The sequence below is a fragment of the Sciurus vulgaris genome, assembly GCF_902686455.1.
Source record: "Sciurus vulgaris genome assembly, chromosome: 2".
Classification (NCBI taxonomy): domain Eukaryota; kingdom Metazoa; phylum Chordata; class Mammalia; order Rodentia; family Sciuridae; genus Sciurus; species Sciurus vulgaris.
Window position 1 is genome coordinate 36,119,553 of NC_136462.1, and position 21,839 is coordinate 36,141,391.

The 21,839-nt window shown below is 33.6% G+C and overlaps 1 protein-coding gene across 8 annotated transcripts in view; it reads right to left on the reverse strand.

Annotated features, from left to right (window-relative positions):
- The window catches only part of PALS1 (protein associated with LIN7 1, MAGUK p55 family member), a 90,436-nt gene that overhangs the window by 16,714 nt on the left and 51,883 nt on the right, over nt 1-21,839 (reverse strand). For all 8 annotated transcript variants that reach the window (XM_079127107.1, XM_079127103.1, XM_079127104.1 and 5 more), the window contains 5 exons: nt 17,817-17,894; nt 17,092-17,238; nt 15,089-15,250; nt 14,330-14,407; nt 185-368 (listed from right to left, as the gene is read on the reverse strand). In XM_079127107.1, the coding sequence (XP_078983233.1) occupies nt 185-368; nt 14,330-14,407; nt 15,089-15,250; nt 17,092-17,238; nt 17,817-17,894 (649 nt within the window). The remainder of the gene's footprint in view (nt 1-184; nt 369-14,329; nt 14,408-15,088; nt 15,251-17,091; nt 17,239-17,816; nt 17,895-21,839) is intronic.

Consider the following 21,839-nt stretch of genomic DNA (forward strand, 5'->3'; position numbering starts at 1 on the left):
GATACAAATAATGGAAAACATATTTTCCTCATAGGACAAAGATTTTAGTATAGGAGTCTTTCAAAATGACTGGCCTTCGATCCTTGTTCATGCTAAACACATGTCCTACCACTAAGCTATTCTCTTATCCCCTTAATACTATATATTTTTAATACTATATATTTTCTATAATATTGCTGGTTACCTGGAACGAGACCAGCAAGAGGCTGATTATCTTCATCCCCTTCCCTGTAGGCCTGCCACCAGTTTGGATCTTCTTGACTGATGACATGAAGGATGTCTCCTTTTTGAAAAGACAGTCCTAACTCTCGACATGGAACATAAGGATCATCTGAGGGGTCATAGTCAAAATGAGCTTTAACATGGATCTAAAAAGATAGATAAATAAATAAATAAATAAATAAATAAATAAATAAATAAATAAATAAAAAGCTACAATAATAATAAAATGGCAACACAAAATTCTATAAATATAATTGTTTATCAGTGCACAGAAATGAGTTGAGAGAAGGGTATTTAGTTAAGTAGCCGTATTTTGGGGCAGAATTTGCATCTGTTGTCTTCTCTCTGTGGATTGTGAATACATAGAGTGCCCAAACTACTTTACCATTAGCAGCCAAAAAGCTATTGTGCAAAAGTGCCTTAGAAAGCATGAAAAGCTAAAGAAATGTAATACAAATAGTCTGACCTGTGAGAACAATGAGACTTCAATAAGGTGTGCAATTTCTAAACCACTGCTTATCAAAAAGGTAGATTTAAACCTCACTACCTCTCATATGAGCAAGTGTTGGTTTCCCTGGGGCTGCGTAAATCTCCATCCCACTCTCCGTGCAACTGTACCTTAATCTCTCTGCACTTCTAAAGGTTAATGAAACAAATACCCCAAACTGCTAAAATTACCTATGATTATAATCAATATATGTATGAATACTAAGTAGGCTTGAAATATTATTGAAAGTACAAGCTATGATTTTTGCCAACATGTTTTCTGCATATGAGAATAAGTCAAAGAATTGTGCCATGCTATTTAGCATAAGAGATAGTTAAGAACTCACATGAATTTTATGGAAATATAAGCTATTTCCTAAGCCATTTTTTCCTAAGCCTCTGTAAAACATAACAAAGTACTCTTACTTCTGTGGAGGCATAAAGGAATTAATATTCTCTTTAATTTTTAATTCCTATTTAACCTAAAAATGTGACATTTCCAAAATCTGTAAGAAATGTACCTTCATCTAATGAAATTTAACATCTACACGAAATGAGCGTTTCTGCCCTAGATACGTTAAACTCCAAGTCTGAGCTCAGTAAGCCAAGCAATAGATCAATAGCCTAAGAATTTTATAGTTCCATTTCTATCCAGGTGCTATTTGACTTTTCTTACATCTTTTACCTTTACCATAACTGTGGCTGTATATCATAAAGATATTACTGGTCTGCCTCAAAAACCACTTCAGTGACGTTAGCATCTTTTTAAGCACATGAAACACTGACAAAATTGACTCCTCTCAATCCATGATAACAGACTAAATGAAATTTAACAAAATACCTTTTAGTCAGGTGTGGTGGTACATTCCTGTAATCCTCACAAGTGGAGAGACTGAGGCAGGAAAATGACAAGTTCAAGGTCAGACTCAGAGCATCTTGTCTCAAAAAGAGATTGGGATGCAGTCAGTGGTAGAGTGCCCTAGGTTTAATCCCCAGTGTATCAAAACAAATACTCTTTTTTTTTTTGGTACCAGGGATTGAACCAAGGGGTATTTAACCACTGAACCACACGTTCAACCATTTATTATTTTATTTTGGGGGTTTTGCTAAGTTGCTTAGGGCCTCACTAAGTTTCTGAGGAAGGCCTTGAACTTGCAATCTTCTGGCCTCACCCTCCTGATTCGCTGGGATTACAGGTATGCACCATTATGCCTGACACAAACACACACTTTCTAAACCATAAAGACACACACACATATAAATGTGTATCAGTATAATATCAGTATAATAATGTTTCATATAATTAGTTTAAAAGAAAAACTTTCCGTTCAATTTATTAGAATTATTACAGAAAAATTAATGTTTCTTCTTTATAGCTTTGATAAATTAAGCAATGAAGTGACCCAGTATTGGGTTTTTTTAATGGGGTAATTTGGACTACTGATTCAATTTTGTTAATCATTGTTGGTTTAATTAGTTTTTATATCTCTTCAAAGTTCAGTGATAGTAGGTTGTAAGTACCTGCATTATATAGAGCCTAGAATCCTAATGAAAAGCAACAGCCTCTATTGGCCAAACTATATTGTTAGAATGTATGCATATATCAATATGTAACAACATATCCTATCATCATGTACAACTACAATACACCAGTAAAAAATAATTGGGTGGGGGAAGACATCCTCTTTCAGAAATTTGGTTTGAGGTATCATCAGATAAAGGATATTTCTTAACTATAAAAAGTTATTAACTAATATAAATAGGAGATGAGGAACACTCTGAATATACAAATAGCAACACTGAGAAAAATGTACAATAGGTAACAAGTAGAACTTTTAAATATTCGTCTGCTTTTGGCAGTAACTTTTCTCTGACATATTTATGGAAGTACAAAAAAATAAAAATAATTCTAAGTGTACATGGCACAATAAATTTTCATAAACAGAACACATAGGTAACTAGCACCCAATTCAAGAACCAGAATATCACCAGCATCTCAGAAGTCCCCACCTTCTCTCACGTGGAGTCACTACTCACCTTATCCCCTCTCCAAAGGTAAAAATCATCCTGAGTTCTAGGAACACTGATTCCCTTGTATTTTATTTCATATAAATGAAATTGTGTGTTGTCTCAGGTCAAATATGGTTAATATATCTTAGTATTCTGCTGGTATCTAACTACAGGCCTAAGTAGCCTTATTCTTGATGTGAAAATATTAGAATTTTGATGAAAATCTTGAGCACTTTGTCAGTACCAAAAATGAATTTTAGAAAGTTACGTGGATTAGTAGTAAATTAAAACAGAGTTGGGAGATTCATTAAAAAGAGTATACATTACGCTATGTATATGAATGGTTACATGAATGATGTGAATCTACATTGTGTACAACCACAGAAATGAAAAGCTATACCCCATTTGTGTAAAATGAATCAAAATGCAGTCTGTAAAAATAAAAATAAATAAAAATTTGAAAAAACAAAAGTATATTTATAATCTTGGCATGAGAAAAGTATCTGATACAAGAATGATCTAGAGAGATGCATTTAGAAAACTCTGCTGGAGTCCATTCCTGCCAGTTAATAATGGTTTCAGAATTTAAATAATTACCTTTTAGCTAAAAAAAGCATCACTTGAAGTAGTGGAGGGCTCATTTAAAAAGTTTTTTTAGTAGTTACAGATGGACTGCATGCCTTTATTTGTTTATTTTTATGCGGTAGTAAGGATCAAACCCAGTACCTCACATGTGCTAGGCAAGCAGTCTGCCACCAAGCCACAACCTCAGGCCAGGAAGGATTGTTTTTATCAGGCTTTTCAAAGATCTATCAAGCCTAAGAATTTTATCAAATCACTTTCTGAAAGCAATACCTAGCATGTTGTTTTTCAAAGTGTTTTGCTACATCACATGCCTAAGATATTTATTAAAATGATGAATTCTTATGCCACACTTCAGACTTTTAGATTCTGCATTTTCATCAGATTCCTGAGATAACTATTAGGTAAAGAAATCATTGAGAACTACCATCCTAAGGGAAACTAAAAAGACTAGTGAAGAGGCAACATCTAGGTTTATAATCTTTGCCAGAGGTTAAAAAAAAAAAAAAAAATCCCCCAGAGATACTTTTCCATATGTTCCTGTATAGACAGTTCTCAGCCTATCTTGATTTAAATGGCTTGACACAGAGTCCCTCTTTGTGTCAGGTGGGAAGAGGAGTTCAGAAAACGTGCTTTCCTTATATGACAAGTTTATCTAGTCCCATCTAAAATGTACCCTAAAATTAAGAGCAAAAGCAACACTGAAAAATTAATAATAAGTTCTTAATTTTGTCCCAAGCAAAATTTATTTCAGGTCAGGGAATTTAACTATGTGAATGAGTTAAAGTCTGGATACTGCCTTAATATGTACTATATAATGTCTGCCTACGTATTCCACTGATCAATTCTTATCAGTTGTAGAAGTTACCTCCACCAATGTTCCCTGTTAGTGGCTTATTTTGTTTTCTACACAAAGAAGAACAAAGTCTTTTATAAATGAAAGAGAGAAGCTGAACCCCACAGGAAAACACCAGGGTCTAACAGTACTGTGATAAATTCAGTTCAATGTGTCTGCTCAAAACAGTGTTTTTAAATCAAATGAAATCTTCGGTTTAAATTTCAAACTACAGAACTGTTTGGACAAAATTATCTCTGGCCCAACATTTTATTTCTGTATTTTTTTTTTTTTTAGTACCTGTAAGCTGTTCACAGTTGAAGCCTTAAATGATGAAAGAGAAATAGGGTAAAGGGATAAGGATTCATTTTTTACATCTTTCCTAAGGCACAAATATTTTAAAATAATTTTCTTTGTAATTTTTCTTTCCATATTTCTTATTATAGTAGATTTAGCTTTAATTTTCAAAATTACTTGTAATTTTTTTAAGAGAAAACAGTATAAGCTAGTCAAGAAATGTCTTTGCAGCACCAAGTCACAGTTTTCAATCACCTTCAACTGACTCTGGGATTCCTCCTCCTCATCTACCAAGAAAGAAATTTTCTTTATTATTTGTTATCTTCCTTTTTTTTTTTTAATAGGAAAGTTTGGGCTGTCTGTAGGATATCCAGTTGATATTTACTAGACAAACAGATATATGAACCTTAGAGTAACAGCAAATTTAACAGAGCAACTGTCCTAATCTGAAAAGGAACATTCATCCAATATACATGGAAATTCTCTACATTTTTTATTTTCTGATAAAATTTTCATTCATAAAAATCTTCTTCCAAATGAGAACAAAATTAAAAAGGAGATTGTATAATACTAATACATTTTATTTCTCTGATAGTAAAACAAATGCATCTCAACTAGTCTTTACTACCCACATTATCTTTGTACTGCCAGAGACAAAGTAAATAATATCTAATACTTATTGAACACTCAACAATCTATGAATTTTCGGGTACATATTCCATCATTAATAAGCAGTGTGATCCCTCCTTTATTTCAATTTACTCCTCTGTTGTATAAAGGCATTAAAGTAGATGAAAAAAGTTTCTTATTAAAAAAAAAAAGCAAATTATGTCTTTATATTATTTCAATTATAAGATAGAAAAATCTAAAGTTTTACAGACTTGTTTGGGAAATCTGAACTTTTAATTAAGGCTGTGTGAGAGAAGGAAGCTACACAGTTTGAACAATATGTACATTTTCTAGGACAAATGTGATAGTCACCCAGAAGGGAACTACAAAGCTTCCAGACTCTTGTCCTACACTACTAAAAAAGCAGCCACTGTTTTGCTGTGTGACACAAAATATATTTAACATCTCAGACAGTACTTCTCCTGATCTAGCTTATTCTGGCTATGTATGACATTATAATTTGGCAAGTGATTATACTGAGGTTGTGGATAATGCCTATTTTGTACATCTATGTTAAATACATGCTTCTTTCTAATACCACAAAACATAAAACATAAAGATATCTTTTGCTGTTCTTATTACTGATCTGTACAATAATTTTCAATAAGCTCATTTTAATTTACATAGACACTAATTCCATAGATACTTATCCTGCACATTGACACCAAAATTATGATTTTCTATCATTGTTTCCTTTGTGGAAAAGCTTTTTAATAGTTTTAATAATAGAAGTTTATTTAAGCCAGTTATATTTTGATAAAATCTTGCAAGAGACAGTATAAAATCAGAGTTGAAAAAGGAGGAAAGGAAATATCTTTTATTGGTGAACTATATCTTTAATTCTGATGGTAACTCATATGGAATTCTTTTTCTCACTAATAAATTATAAGAAGTTTAAAAAAAAAAAAGAAAAAGGAAAGGAAGGAAAAGAGTAGAAACACTACACTTCACTCTTTTTACTTTGAAAAGATCCCTATTAATCAAAAGCTATATTTTGAAAGAAGTAAACCTGGCATCACTTCTCTTTTCCTCTTTCCCCATCCTTTCTTTTTATAACTATTTCATTTGTTAGTTAAGTGGCTCCTAAGACTGCTCACAATGAATCTATATTTTCCCACAAACCCTATAATAGACATTTCTTTGATTTTCAGATTAAACAACTCTTTTATTCTAAATAATGAAAGGTGAGAGTTAAATAGTCACTGAAGGATAAGTTACTGTATTCTTACACTGGAGCAATCTGCATCCTAAATTCACTCATTCAATATTCTAATTTTGGATAAAATATCCAAATTAGTATTAATGTAACACTTAGATTAATTTTACATATTAAAGATGTGGCTTTTCTTTTAGAGAATTCCAGGCTGCATGAATTGAAAAAATGTTGATAAAATGTATCTTAACCTCTGATATTCATTCCTAAAAGACAAAAGTTATTTATTCAGGAGGGATAGATTATTATAAACTTTCAAGAAAGAGAATATTACAACCCTCCTCTCTGTGCACAGTTACTTTTGAAGTTTGGGGCTTATTCCCAGGAGAGAGATGTGAAAAGGTACAATGCACAGAGAATCAGACTGTTTGAATTCAAAGAACTCTGTTTTTCTCATTTCTCTTTCTACAAATTGCAAGCAGAAGGTTGGTTGCAGATGCAATACCAACTTCAATATGTTCCATAAAGAATAAGGGGAAAACATGGAATGATAGCCAAAATACAAAGCATGCCTGTGATGAAATACTGAGAAAAAAATGAAATGGTGTTCTTTCTTAAACCATCATGGTTTTATAAAGATAAAAATAACCACAGATGGAATAAATCAGGCTTCCCTGTTAATCAAGCACTTTAACATTTTTAAAGTTTGACATATAGTTCATATACTATACATTTCATTTGTGTAGACAACTGGATGGTTTTCAATATATTCACAGTTACGTAACTATCACCACAAAACAATTTAAAAACATTTTTATCATCCCCACCAGAACAACCTGGTACTGATTGGCGATCATTCCCATTCTCTCCCAACTCCCCAACCTGACATGTAAGGAACCACTAATCTACTTTCTATTTCTTCAGATTTATCTATTCTAGGTATTTCATATAAATGAACCAATACATGGTCTTTTAAAATTTGTTCTAATGAGTTATACATGACAGGAAAATGCATTTATACATTTTGATAAATCATATAAATGAAGTACAATTTTTCATTATTCTGATTGTACATATTGTAGGATCACATCAGTCATGCAGTCATATATGTACATGAGATAATGTCTGTTTCATTCTACTATTCTTCCTACCCCCCTTCCCCTTCCCCTTCCTTCACTCCTCTTTACCTAATTTAATGTAACTATTCCTCCCTAGTGCCCCAACCCTATTGTGAATTAACATCCATATACCAGAGAAAACATTCAGCCTTTGGTTTTTTGGGATTGGCTTATTTCACTTAGCATGATATTCTCCAACTCCATCCATTTACTGGCAAATGCCATAATTTCATTCTTCTTTAAAGCTGAGTAATATTCCATTGCGTGTGCACACATATGTGTTTGTAAATATATATCACGCTTTCTTTATCCATTATCTGTTGAAGGGCACTTCGGTTGGTTCCATAGTTTAGCTATTGTGAGTTGAGCTGCTATAAACATTGATGTGGCTAGGTCTCTGTAGTACACTGATTTTAAGTTCTTTGGGTATAAACTGATAGCTGGGTCAAATGGTGGTTCCATTACAAGTTTTCTGAGGACTCTCCACACTGCTTTCCATAATGGTTGCATCATTTTGCATTCCCACCACAACATATAATGTACCTTACTCCCCATATCCTCGCTAACATTTATTGTTGCTTGTATTCTTGATAATTGCCATTCTAATTGGAGTGAGGTGAAATCTTAGTTTTTATTTGCATTTCTCTAATTGCTAGAGATGTTGAACATTCCTTCATATATTTGTTGATCAATTGCATATCTTCTTCTGTGAAGTGTCTTCAGTTCCTTAGCACATTTATTGATTACATTGTTTTTTGGGTGTTAGGTTTTTCAAGTTCTTTATATATCCTGGAGATTAACGATCTTTTTTCCAATGAATATTTTCGGTGCCTTTGTCTAGTATGAGATAACTCTATTTATATGGGTTTGTCTCTGTCTTTGATCCTGTACATTGGTCTATGGGTCTGCTTTGGTGCCAATACCATGCTGTTTTTATTACTATACTTGGTAGTATAGCTGGAGGTCTGGTATTCTGATGCCTCCTGCTTTTTCTTGCTAAGGATTGCTTTGACTATTCTAGATCTCATTTTTCCAAATGAATTTCAAGATTGCTTTCTGTTTCTATGAAGAATGTCATTGGGATTTTAATAGGAATTGCACTGAATCTGTATAACACTTTTGGTAGTATGGCCATTTTGACAATATTAATTCTGCCTATCCAAGAGCAAGGGAGTTTCCTTCCATCTCCTAAGGTCTTCTTCAATTTCTACCTTTAGTGTTCTGTAGTTTTCATTGTAGAGGAGGTCTTTCACCTTTTGTTAGATTGATTCCCAAGTTTGTTTATTTATTTATTTACTTATTTTGAGGCTACTGTGAATGGGGTAGTTATCTTTATTTCTCTTTCTGTGGATTCATTACTGATGTAAAGGAATGTGTTTGATTTATGGAATTTGATTTTATATCCTGCTACTTTGTTGAGTTCATTTATTAGTTCTTAAAGTTTTTTGGTAGAATTTTTTTGGATCTTTTAAATATAGAATCATGTCATCAGCAAATAGTGCTGAACAGTTTGAGTTCTTTACCTATTTGTATCCTTTTAATTTCTTCTATCTGATTGCTCTGGCTAGAATTTCAAGGACAATGTTGAATAAAAGTGGTGAAAGAGGGGCATCCTTGTCTCGTTCCAGCTTTTAGAGGAAATGTTTTCAATTTTTCTCCATTTAGAATTATGTTGGCCTTGGGGTTAGCATGTATGGCTTTTATGATGTTGAGGTATGTTCCTACTATTCCTAGTTTTTTTTAGTGTTTTGAACATGATGGGGTGATGTATTTTATCAAATGCTTTTTCTGCACCTATTGAGATGATCATATGATTCTTGTTTTTGAGTCTATGGATATGATGAATTACATTTATTGATTTTTGAATGCTGAACCAACCCTGCATCCCTGGGATGAACCCCACTTGATCGTGGTACACTATCTTTTAAATATGTTTTTGTATGTGATTTGCCAGAATTTTATTGAGAATTTTTGCATCTATGTTCACCAGGGATATTGGTCTGAAGTTTTCTTTCCTTGATGTGTCTTTGGTTTTGATATCAGAGTGATATTAGCCTCATAGAATGAATTTGAAAGGGTGTCTTTGTTTTCTATTTCATGGAATAATTTGAGGAATATTGGTGTTAATCCTTCTTTGAAAGTTTGGTGGAACTCTGCTGAGAATCCATCTGGTCCTGGGCTCTTCTTAATTGATAGGTTTTTGATGGGGTTTTCTATTTCATTACTTGAAATTGTTCTGTTTAAATCATGTATGACCTCCTGATTCATTTTAGGTAGGTCATATGTCTCTAGAAATCTGTTGATGTCTTCAATATGCTCTATTTTATTGGAATACAAATTTTCAAAGTAATTTCTAATTATCTTTTGTATTTCAGTTGTGTCCATTTTGATAGTTCCCTTTAAAATCATGTAGTTTAGTAATTTGGGTTTTTTCTCTTTTTCTCTTCATTAACGTGGCTAGGGGTTTATCAATTTTATTGATTTTTTTCAAAGAACCTACTTTTTATTTTGTAAATTTTTTCAATTGTTTCTTTTGTTTCAATTCATTGATTTCAGCTCTGATGTTAATTATTTCCTATCTTCTACTGTTTTTGGTTTTGATTTGTTTTTCTTTGTCTAGGGCTTTGAGATGTTCATTTATTTGTTGACTTTTTATTCTTTTAATAAATTAGTTCAGTGCAATAACCTTTCCTTTTAGTACTAACATCACAGTGTCCCAGAGATTTGGGTATGTTATATCAGTATTCTTATTTACCTCTAAGTATTTTCTTTTACTTCATCCTTGATTTATTCTAGTATCCATTTGTCATTTAAAAGTGTATTACTTAGAGGGAAAAGAGGGTGGGAGAGGTGGGGGGAAGGACAAAATAACAGAATGAATCAAACATCATTACCCTATGTGTGACTACACAAATGGTATGCTGTTACTCCATGTACAAACAGAAACAACATGTATCCCATTTGTTTACAATAAAAATAAATTAAAATTAAAAAAAAAGTGTATTACTTAGTCTTCATGTGTTACAGTAGCTTCTATTTTTCAATTTCATTGTTGATTTCTAATTTCAGTCCATTATGATCTAATAGAATGCAGGGTATTATCTCCATTTTTTTGTATGTACTAAGAGTTGCTTTGTGGAATAAGATATGGTCAATTTTAGAGAAGAATCCATGTGCTGCTGAGAAAAAAGTGTATTCGCTCATTGATGAATGAAATATTCTATATACGTCTGCTAAGTCTAAATTATTGATCGTATTATTTAGTTCTATAGTTTCTTTATTTAGTTTTTGTTTAGAAGATCTGTCCAGTAGTGAGAGAGGTGTGTTAAATTCACCCAATATTATTGTAATGTGGTTTATTTGATTCTTGAAATTGAGAAGTGTTTATTTGGTGTACATAGACGCTCCATTATTTGGGGCATAAATATTTATAATTATTAAGTCTTGCTAACATGTAATTCCCATCAGTAGAATGAAATGTCCTTCTTTGGCCCTTCTGATTAACTTTGGCCTGAAGTCCACTTTTTTCTGATGTGAAGATGGAAACCCCTGCTTATTTACGCAATCCATATGAGTGACATGTTTTTTTCCCATCCTTTCACCTTTAGTCTGTCGATGTCTTTGCCCATGAAGTGCCTCTTTTGGAGAGAGCATATTGTTGGGTCTTATTTTTAATCTAATCTGCAAGTATATGCCTTTTGATTGATGAGTTTAGGCCATTTACATTCAAGGTTATTATTGAGATATGATTTGTATTCCTGGTCATTTTGGATTATTTCTGAGTTTTAATTTGATTTAGTTTTTCCTTTGACTATTCCTTTAGTATAGTTCCCCACTTTACTGATTCCCCCCACCCTTTTTTTTTTCCCACTTCTTCCTCATGGAATATTTCATTGAAATGTTCTGTAGTTCAGGCTTTCCAATTCTTTTAACTTTTGTTTATCACGGAAGGTTTTTTACTTCATCTTCAAACCTGAAACTTAATTTTGCTGGATATAAAATTCTTGGGTTGGCATTCATTTTCTTTCAGAGCTTGAAATATGTTGTTCCAAGACCTCCTAGTTTTGAGGGTCTGGGTTGAGAAATCAGTTGATATCCAGACTGGTTTCCTCCTATATGTAATTTGCTTTTTCTCTCTCATGGCCTAAGATTTTATCCTGATTCTGCATTTTAGTGTGGGTCTGCTGTAATTTTGTAAATTTAGGGTCTTGTAAGCCTCCTGTATTTTATTTTTCCATTTCATTCTTTAGATTTGGGAAATTTTCTCATATTATGTCACTGAAAAGACTGTGCATTCCTTTGGTTTATATCACTGCTCCTTCATCTATCCCAATGATTTTTTTAAAATTTGGCCTTTTCATGTTATCCCATAATTCTTAGAAGTTCCAATCATAGATTCTTACCATCTTCTCTACATGCTCAACTTTATTTTCAATATTAAATATTTTGTCTTCATTGCCCAGGATGTCTTCCAAATGGTCCAGTCTGTTGATGAGGCTTTCCATTGATTTATAATTTGGAATATTGATTCCTTCATTTCAAGGATTTCTGGTTGTTTCTTTTTTTCCCACAATCTCTAACTCTTTATTGAAGTGATCTTTCACCTCCTGTATTTTCTCTTTGATTTCACTCTTTATACCATTTTTACTTCACAGATGAGTTTAACTATGTACATTCTAAACTCATTATTGGACATTTCTTCTACTGTGTTGTCAGTGGATTCTCTTATTGGGGCATCTTGGTTTGTCTGGGGCACTTTATTCCCTGTTTTTTTCATATTGCTTGTGTTTTTTTCCATCTAACTGTATGGATCTGAGACAGTACAGATTCTACCCTGTAGACCTATACTGTCCCTGAAGATTTACAGTACACCACCTTTAAGAGGGAGACCAACGTCAACAGCACCCAGTGTAAATAATACACAGTCCCAAATCTAAGAATAGCTCCCCCCAAGGCATCTACTTTCCTCTAGCTACAAACAGAAATGATGAGTTCAATCACTGTCCACAATATAAACAGAAAATTTGCTAAAAGGGTTTACAATTTCAAATGGTGGATCAAGAGAGAACAGAGATAGTGTATGACATGATATTTATGAGGGAGAAAAGAGAGAAACTAGAAGTAAAAATCCACAGGAAGAATGGAAGAGGAGCCATCAGAGATTGGCCATAGGTGGAAAAAAGGTAGAAAGGGAATCCAGGAAAACAGACGAGTAAGAGAAGGATACACGTAAAGAAAAAAAAATTAAAAATATAAGAATATACAAAAGAACTGCAAAACACCATGCATATATCACCATCCTCAACAAATTGATGCATGAAAAATACCTTGCTCCAAATATGGTGGAGAGAGATGTGAGAGAAGAAAAAAACAGAAATAAAAATAAATCTCAATGGAAAATTGAACAACTGTTTCTGTTGGTATTCAAAAGTTTCTCAGCTCTTTGACTTCTCACAAGATTGCCTGGCCCAGACTGGTCCTGGCAGACCCAGTCACTCTCTCACTGATCTGAGCTTCAGATGTCCTGGGATTGGTCATGTTGCAGTCCCAAGATCTAAATGCCACTGGAATTTGGAGAGAGAACACCAGGGATGAGCAATAATAAAAAATAGCAACCAAATGGTGGCAACAAGCACTCCCAGGAGGAAGACCCCAGGCGCAGACAAATTCGCAGGCACTCTGACACTAAACCTCCAGGTGCTGGCCCATGTCCCCATATAGCAGTGGCTGGGCCCCAAGATGGCAGCAAACCTGCTGGCATCCCAACATCCCAGTCCCTGGCTAGCATCTCAAGATGAATGCAGCTACACGCAACCAAACCTGGAGTCTCCCTGGCAGTGAACCTCTAGGCAGTCGTGGAAATAATAAGTGTCAGGGGTTGGTGGCAGCAAGCAGAGGATCAGCAGCAGCTGCAGTCACTGGTGGCACTGGCAGCAGGTGGGGGATCAGTGGTAGCAGTGGCCTCTAGCACAGAGAGAGAAGACCTCCAGGTGACATTCAGGGGTGAGGGACGGCAGCAGCAGCTATGGCAGCAGCAGTGTAGACGGCAGCAATGCCCGGAGAAAAGATCTCTGGGTGCCTGCGGCAGCAGCATCAGAAACAGCTGTGCCCCTAGAGGAAATTCTCCCGGTGACCGCAGCTGGGCCTGTGGCAGTGGCGCCTCAAAATACAACCTCTGGGTGATGGCAGTGGCATCAATACATGGTATTTTGACTGGCTTCTTTTACTTGGCATAACTTTTTCAAGTTCATTGATGTTGTAGCAAGTGTACTTATTTTAGACTTTTATATTATCAAATAATATCTCGGATGAATAAATCAAACTTTTTTTTACCTTTATCAGTTGGTAGATATCTAGGTTTCTTTTTACTTTCTGGCTATCATGAATAATGCTGCCATGACTATACATATACAAGTTCTTCTGTGAATGTATGTTTTCATTTCTCTTGGATATATACATCAAAGAGTGAAACTGCTGGGTTTCTATGGTAATGAAGTCCATCCTTTAATAGAGCTCAATAAATGTTTAACATACAGAAATATACTCTAAGAGTTACACATAAAAGTACTTTTTCTCCTATACTAAGTTAAATAAACCCACTTATTACTTGAGAAAAAGATAAAGTTCAATGTTAAAAATCATAAAAATTATGGGAAACCGAAATATTTTCTTTTGATTTTAAAAATGTTCAGGGCTGGGGATATAGCTCAGTTGGTAGAGTGCCTGCCTCGCAAGTACAAGGCCCTGGGTTCAATCCCCAGCACCGCAAAAAATAAATAAATAAATAAAAATGTTCAGTGTAAGTTTGAAATGTTGGTTATTTTATACTTATTGAAATAAATACTGAATCTGCCTTTTTTACTTGAGTGTAAGAAATATTTATAGTGAAATTTCTGATATAGGTAAGTAACAATAATCATGAAACAATAAATAATGAACATTAAAAAAATCACTTACTACTGTTTCCTTGGCTGGAGGAGGCTTGATCTGTTGACTGGGAATCAGAACAAATGTCAAAGTACCCTGCATATCAGACTACAATGAAAAGATAAAGTTATTTTTAAAACCTGTATTTATGAAAATCATTCCATAATACTATGATCAATACTGCCCAAACTGAACTATTCTGGAACTCCTCCAAAGTCTTATATGCAAATATCCACAATTTCCAGACGACTTGTCTATGTCATTCATTCTGTTTCTTAACTATATAGAGTTTTACTGCTAGGTTCCCTCTTATTGCCCAGTACAACACTGACCGCTTCATTCAGCAGCAGCCTTCATTGACCTCCAAACCTAACAGGAATCACTATAACTTCTGGTACTTAAACAGCTGTAAGCAGTGCACAACCTAAAGTTAGCCAATAAAATGGGTTAAAAATGATGATAACAGGCACTCTGCACCAGGCATGGTGGTGCATGCCTGTAATCCCAGAAGCCTGGGAGGATTAGGCAAGGAAGATTGTAAGTTTAAAGCCAGTCTCAGCAATTTAGTGAGGACCTAAGCAACTCGGCGAGACCCTGTCTCTAAAAAAGGCTAGGAATGTTGCTCAGTGGTTAAGCACACCTGGTTCAATTTCTAGTACCAAAAAAACCCCAAAACGACAAACAAACAAAAAAAACAAACAAACAAGTTTTATTCTAAGTCTAACAACGACTACAAAAAAACCAGTTTGTTAAGAGGTATCAATTATTCTTTTACCTGTATCAACTTACCAGCAAGTCAAAAACCTCGTTGACATCTTTTCCCCTAATTTCAATGCCATTAATCTCCAGAACTTCATCTCCTTCATGTAAGAGACCACTTTTCTCTGCAGCACCTCCTTTTACTATCCGGCTAATGATGACAGAATCCATTTCATTACGAACTGTGGCACCCTAAAAAACAAAACAAAACAAAACAAAAAAAAAAACCTAATTTAAAACAGAAATGCAATCTTTTTATTAAGAACTTCTTCATTTTTAATGGACAAAGAAAATATGGTACATATACACAATGGAATATTACTCAATCTTAAAGAAGAATGGAATTATGGCATTTGCAGGTAAATAGATGAAACTGGAGAATATCATGCTAAGTGGAATAAGTCCATCCCAAAAAACCAAAGGCCAAATGTTTTCTCTGATAAGTGGATGCAGATTCATAATGGGGGTGGGCAGGGAAGAATGAAGAACTTTGGATTGTACAGAGGGGAGTGTTGGAAGGGGAGGGGAATGACGGAAGGGGAGGCGAGGGCTGGGTGGGGATGGGAAGGACAGTAGATTGAGACAGACATTATTACCCTATATACATGTATAAAAAATTGTTTTAATAAAAAAAAGAATTTCTTCATTTTTAAATTATAATTTTTTTCTTCTCCACAATACTAGCCTTCAATTATCTTGACAAAAAAAATTTACTTACATAACTAGAGTAATAATTATAATTAGATTTGAAAGCAGACTATTTTCCCCACAACATTTCCTGCTTCAGAAACACTTAAAATTCTGAAATCAAGCAAACACTTGAAGCGTACAATAGCAGAAAAAAGCACTTGCTTTAAAAAAAGAGACTATCTATAATTATATTTGTTGTCTATATGCTGGATTTTATTCAAATTGTTTTACTACATGTAGGCATGATTAATGAACATGACTTTTAACTACAAAGAGCTTTTTTAAATTCAAAACATGATGAAGGAATGAACTCCAATCTGGTTGTTAAATGTTAAATACTAAAGCTTCATTCCATTTACATTGATATGTATTAAACAATATTAGTATACAAATTAGAAGCACAACTGAAAAATGTGCTCAAAAACTGGAAGTAAAAGATAAAGAATAAGGTTTGTTCTCCTAGTCTTTTTATTTTATCATTTTCTCATGGCTTTTCCAATTTGTATTCTCTTGGTGGGAGAACTAACTACATAAAATCCTATAAAACTACATTCCTTACTTCATGTGCCACACTACTCAAGACACAATCTCCAGACATCAGGATTCAAGAATATTTCTCTGATTATGACAGAAAGAAGCTTAAGGTAGTGATAGTCTGAGAAAAGATATTTGAAAAGTTTTACATATAAAAACTGTAAGACAAATATTAAGGAATATAGACTTTTTTGAAGAGTAAACAAGAAATTGTTAATAAATTCAATTGAATTAAAAGATTAGAGTCTCTAATTATTGTTTTAAAAAATAAGTTGGGAGAATAATGAAATAAATTACTTACCCCTTCTTTGTTCCTCAACAAATATTTCACAAGCTATCATGTCAATCAAATTATGGATGAGTAAAGTACCATTACTACTAGGTTCAGTAGTGTACACCTGTAATCCCAGTAACCTGGGAGGCCAAGGCAGGAGAATACAAGTTTGAGGTCAAACTGAGCAACTTAGCAAGACCCTTAGCAACTTTTAGTGAGAACCTCTGCAGTTTAGTGAGACCCTGTCTCAACATAAAAATGAAAAAAGGACTGGGGATGGAGCTCAGCAGCAAAGGTTCCTTGGGTTCAATCCCCAGTACCAAAACAAACAAAAAAACTGAACCCACAAAACAAAAAAACCCAAAATACAATTAACAAATTTTTCTCAACTGAATAAGGAGTTTAAGATGGGCCAGAACACAGAAGAACTCCAACGAATTACCTCAAAAAAGAAAAACCACCAAGAATATTTTGGGTTCTTCCAATACTTGCCATATGAGAGATCTTGTGCAGCTCAGAGATGTAGGACACTTACCAATGGAATATCACGAGCCTTTTCTATACGAACTATTTTTACAGTTTCTCCTCCATACTGGCCAATGCTTTCATAAACTCTTTCATCTGAAATGGGTTCTAGCTGCATTTCCTGCTCAGCAACCTTATCATGGGCCAACAAAAGTGCCTGTTTCAAAGAAATCCACAGCATTTTAAGTATTAGCATATTTTATTTCTATAAAGAGATTTGAAACCTTACTATATATGTAGTATTCTGATTATTAATCTTTAAAAGTGCTATATTTAGTTGTATGTGCAAACCTTCCAACTGAAGTATAGATGCAACCCTGTATCTTTTGGAACTGCTGCTATGAAAGATGTGTTAAGTGTATCAGGGCATACTCTGAAATGGATTATGAAAGTCCAAAATGCTTACTAAACTTCATACAAATAAAATTAATGTAAAGGCATAATTACTCTAGATAATTAAAATTTATGGAAAATAACCTAAATTTAAGCTTTTATCCAGTTTTGAAAGAAAAGTTGTTTGGAGAATGATTAATGTTAAATACAAAAATTTATAATCCAACAATATTTATCAATTTGCAGAGGAGGTTGCAGACATCAAGACTGGCAAGATAATGTCTGAGGTCTCTTTCAACTCTAGAAAAGTTTGATTTTGGAAAAAATGAACAAACAAACAAACAGAAAAAACCAGATAAATTCCAGAAAAATCATATATACAGTGCTCTCACTGTTTTTTACCTGAATATGTGGAGTACTCAGCAAAGCAGTTAGTTCTTGTCCTTCCTTCTGATGAACTGGCCTCAAAATGGTTTGTACCTAATAAACAAAAATGGAAAGAAAGATGTTCCAATCTTACAGGTATAATCATCATTCCTTATTTTAAAATAAACACTAAGATTGTGGTATTTCTATCTATGAATAAAGTACTTCTGTCTTGCAATTTCTCCTAACATACTTTAAAACACACTAATAATGATTACATAAGGGAAGAAAACTTTTAACTTTGCTATTTTAGTTTTTTATAACTATATTTAAAATCTGAGATGACAAAGAGTTACAGACGAAAAAGACAAATTTATATGTGTATAATAGAGCAAATACCATAACACAATGAACTGCATTAAAAAAATTTCCCCAAAGTAGGACAATCTTTGAACTCCTAGGATAAGTACCCATCATTATGATAAATTCTAGGGGATGGCAGAACTTCTGTTTCCTCATCTGTAGGATAGTATTTATCATTTAAAGGTTCTTCATAGACTCATGAGATAATCTCAATATGTGTCTGCATTCATGCTCCTTCTTTCTTTCCTAATGCTACTTGTTTTTTTTTGTTGTTTTTTTTTTTTTAATTTATCTAGCTCAATAAACTTTTGTCTATTTTCTTATTCTTTTCAAAGTACCAGCTTTGGAAAGTTGTGAATTCTATTGTTCCTTCCACTTAAATAATTTGCACCTTTTTTTTCCCCATTCTGGGGACTGAATACAGGGCCTTGTGCTTGCTAGACAAGTACTCTACCACTGAGTCACATCTAAATAATTTTAATTCCCTCCTTCTGCTTTATTTCCCTTTTCAGTTTCTAATCATTTGAGCTGTAAGTTCAGTTCATTTCCTCTGCACACTACTTCTTCCCAAAAATTACATCGGGTGCTTACGGTCAAGACCTGATTCTCCCCCCTTTCTATCTCCAAACAGAATTACCCACCAAAAAGAGCATTTTGCAATAATTAGAATAACAAAACCGAAATATCACGATTAATGAAATTATATACAAGTAAATATATATATATATATATAGAATTTTTAAAAAGAGTAAATCATGATTAAAAAAAAAAACAGTAATTCTGTCCCTTTTATGGGACTTTTATCTAAATTCCCATTCAAATCTAAGAGATGATAATTTGGGGATTAATTTTCCCACAGGTATATCAAAGCAATATAGTAGTATCAAAACCAGCCTGTTCTCTAGTTTTGGTACCTAGAAAAACATGTATCCAATAGTGGAGTTCTCTGTGTAAAACCAAAATAGCACTGCAAATATTATCTTAAGCCCATTAAAATCTTATGAATGGACAAAAGCCATGATCTAAAATTATGGATAACTAAAGGCTGATGTTTAAAATACTATGTTTTCCTTTTTAAACTTTATCAAATTTACTTTAATTTAAAAAGAAATCTATAGTCTCTGACTGTATACCTTTTGATTGCTGGAGGAAGCAACTCTGAAGAAGAAAGACAACTTTCCATTTAAAATGTACCAAAGGTATACAAAAGACACAAGTTAATTCAATAATAATATTCTGTACTAGACATATTTTCCAAGCTCTACTTTTAAGTCAGTTCCTAATTTCTATGAGATCTTCTCTTTTGAAGACATTTAGAATTCCTGTAAGTACTCAGTCCCTTCCCCTATTAACCAAATTTACCTATCCTAGTGTCAATGTACATCATCAGACTACTTCTCAAAGGTCTAAGGAATTAATTCTGTTCTTATATCTCCTTTCCATTGGTTTACAAAAATGCTCCAAAAGTTTAACTTAAAAAAATACTCTTCCCTACCTTTGTACTCTTCTGTAGCTGTACTACTATTTCCTATTTTGTTCCAGATGCAAGCTTCTTTTTTTACTTTAGAAATAATTTTTAAATTAGAGAAATGATATATATTACATGTGATAATCAGAAAAGGAAAGATACAAAAGGAAGATCTTTTATTATACCTAGGGATAATCATCTTGGTATATCCTACCTTTATTTTTATACCTGTTTTTACCAAACTATTCACCTTGACATATATATCTGACAAAGGATTATGTATATTAAGAACTCTTAGAATGCAGCAAAACTAACAATTTGATTTTCACAATGAGAAAATGAACCAGTCATTTCACGAAAGACAGGGAAACAGCCAATAAATATATGGGAAAATGCTCAATATCAGTAGTCATTATGGAAATGCAAATTAAAACAAGATATTACTACACAGCACATAGAATGATAAAAAGAACTATACACTTGATAGAATGATAAATAGGAAACAACCCAAATATATATCCCTATAACAGGTAAGGTTAAACAAACTGTAGGATAGCCATACAATGAAATTTTACTCAGTAAGAAGTTTAAAAACTACTGGGGCTAAGGATTTAGCTTAGTAATAAAGTGCTTGCCTAGCATGTGGAAGGCTTTGGGTCAGCGAGGGGGAAAGGGGAGAAACAGTTACAAACTACTAATACATGTACAACATGGATGAATCTCAAAAACATTGTATCAAGCAAAAGAGGTCAGACATAAAAAACTACATACTGTCTCATTCCATTTATATGAAAAGTCCACAGACTGCAAATTCATAAAATCAAAAGATGATCTATGGATGGTAACACGGCCTGGGAAACGGAAGAAGTGGTTATTGTCTACAAAGGGTCATGAGGGAATTTTGTGGAGTAGTGGATGTTTCCATAACTTGATGTGGTGATAGATTTTACAGCTGTGTGTGTGTGTGTGTGTGTGTGTGTGTGTGAGAGAGAGAGAGAAAACACTTTGAACAAAATAAAACAAAGTGTATGTGGACTATATCTCAAGAAAGTTGATTACTATGAAAAGAAAAAGCACCTATGATTTTGAGAAAATCTCTGTCATTCCTTACTCTCATACCAAAATTCAAGGTCATTCAACTCTCTTCTATAAAAGGGCCTATTATTTGTATACAACCTACATACCTTTCTGCCCCGATATTTTAAATCATTTCCAGATTACTTATATTACTTAGGGAATGACAAGGAAAAAAGACTATGTATTCAGTTCAAATGCAAATTTTTTAAATGAGATTGGCTGAAGATGTGAAAGCAGCTGATATGAGAGCTAACTCTGTATTATAATTTCTTTATACTTTTTTTTTTTTTTTTTCCCTGTGCTGGGGATCGAACCCAGGACCCTGTGCCTGTAAGGCAAGCGCTTTACCAACTGAGCTATCTCCCCAGCCCCTTTTTACTTATTTTTTTTTACCAAAGATAATGCTATTCATACTTTCATAACAGTATTTTTAAACTACTTTGACTTGGTACTAATAATTATTAAAACATTTTACTTTCCCATCATCATTAAATATCATTTTCAATTCTAAAATAGAAATTTGATCATTCTAGTTCTCACTGACTCTGTCACTTGCAGGATCACCTCTAATCTCCTTAGCATTAAATATAAGGACTTTCATCATCCGATTCCTCTTTTCCAGCTCTGGCATTACTCATGTCTTAACCTTTTTGTTCCAGAATTAAACTGTTTGGTGTTCCCTATAAATGCATTCTGTCTATCCACAATTCTGTGATTACAAACTAGATGGTTCAGCTACCTGAATTGCCTTATTCTATTTGCTTAGATAATATGTACTCATTTTATAAGACTGAACACATCTGATTTAAAATTTTGGAGAGGACTGTATCCTTACTAGACTGAATTCATTTGAAGATAAAATGGTATTTTATTCCACTTTACATCTGATTGTTGGCAGAATGCTTAGCAAAAACAGCAATCAAGCCAGGCATGGTGGCTCAAACCTATAATCCCAGTGACTCAGGAGGTTGAGTCAGGAGGATTCCAAGTTCAAAGCCAGACTCAGCAATTTAGTGAGACACTGTCTCAAAATAAAAAAACATAAAGAGGGTTGGGGATGTGGCTCAGTGGTTAAGTGCCCCTAGGTTCAGTCCCTGGTACCAAAATTCAAAACCAACAAAATAAATAGCACTCAAATGTTTGATGAATTC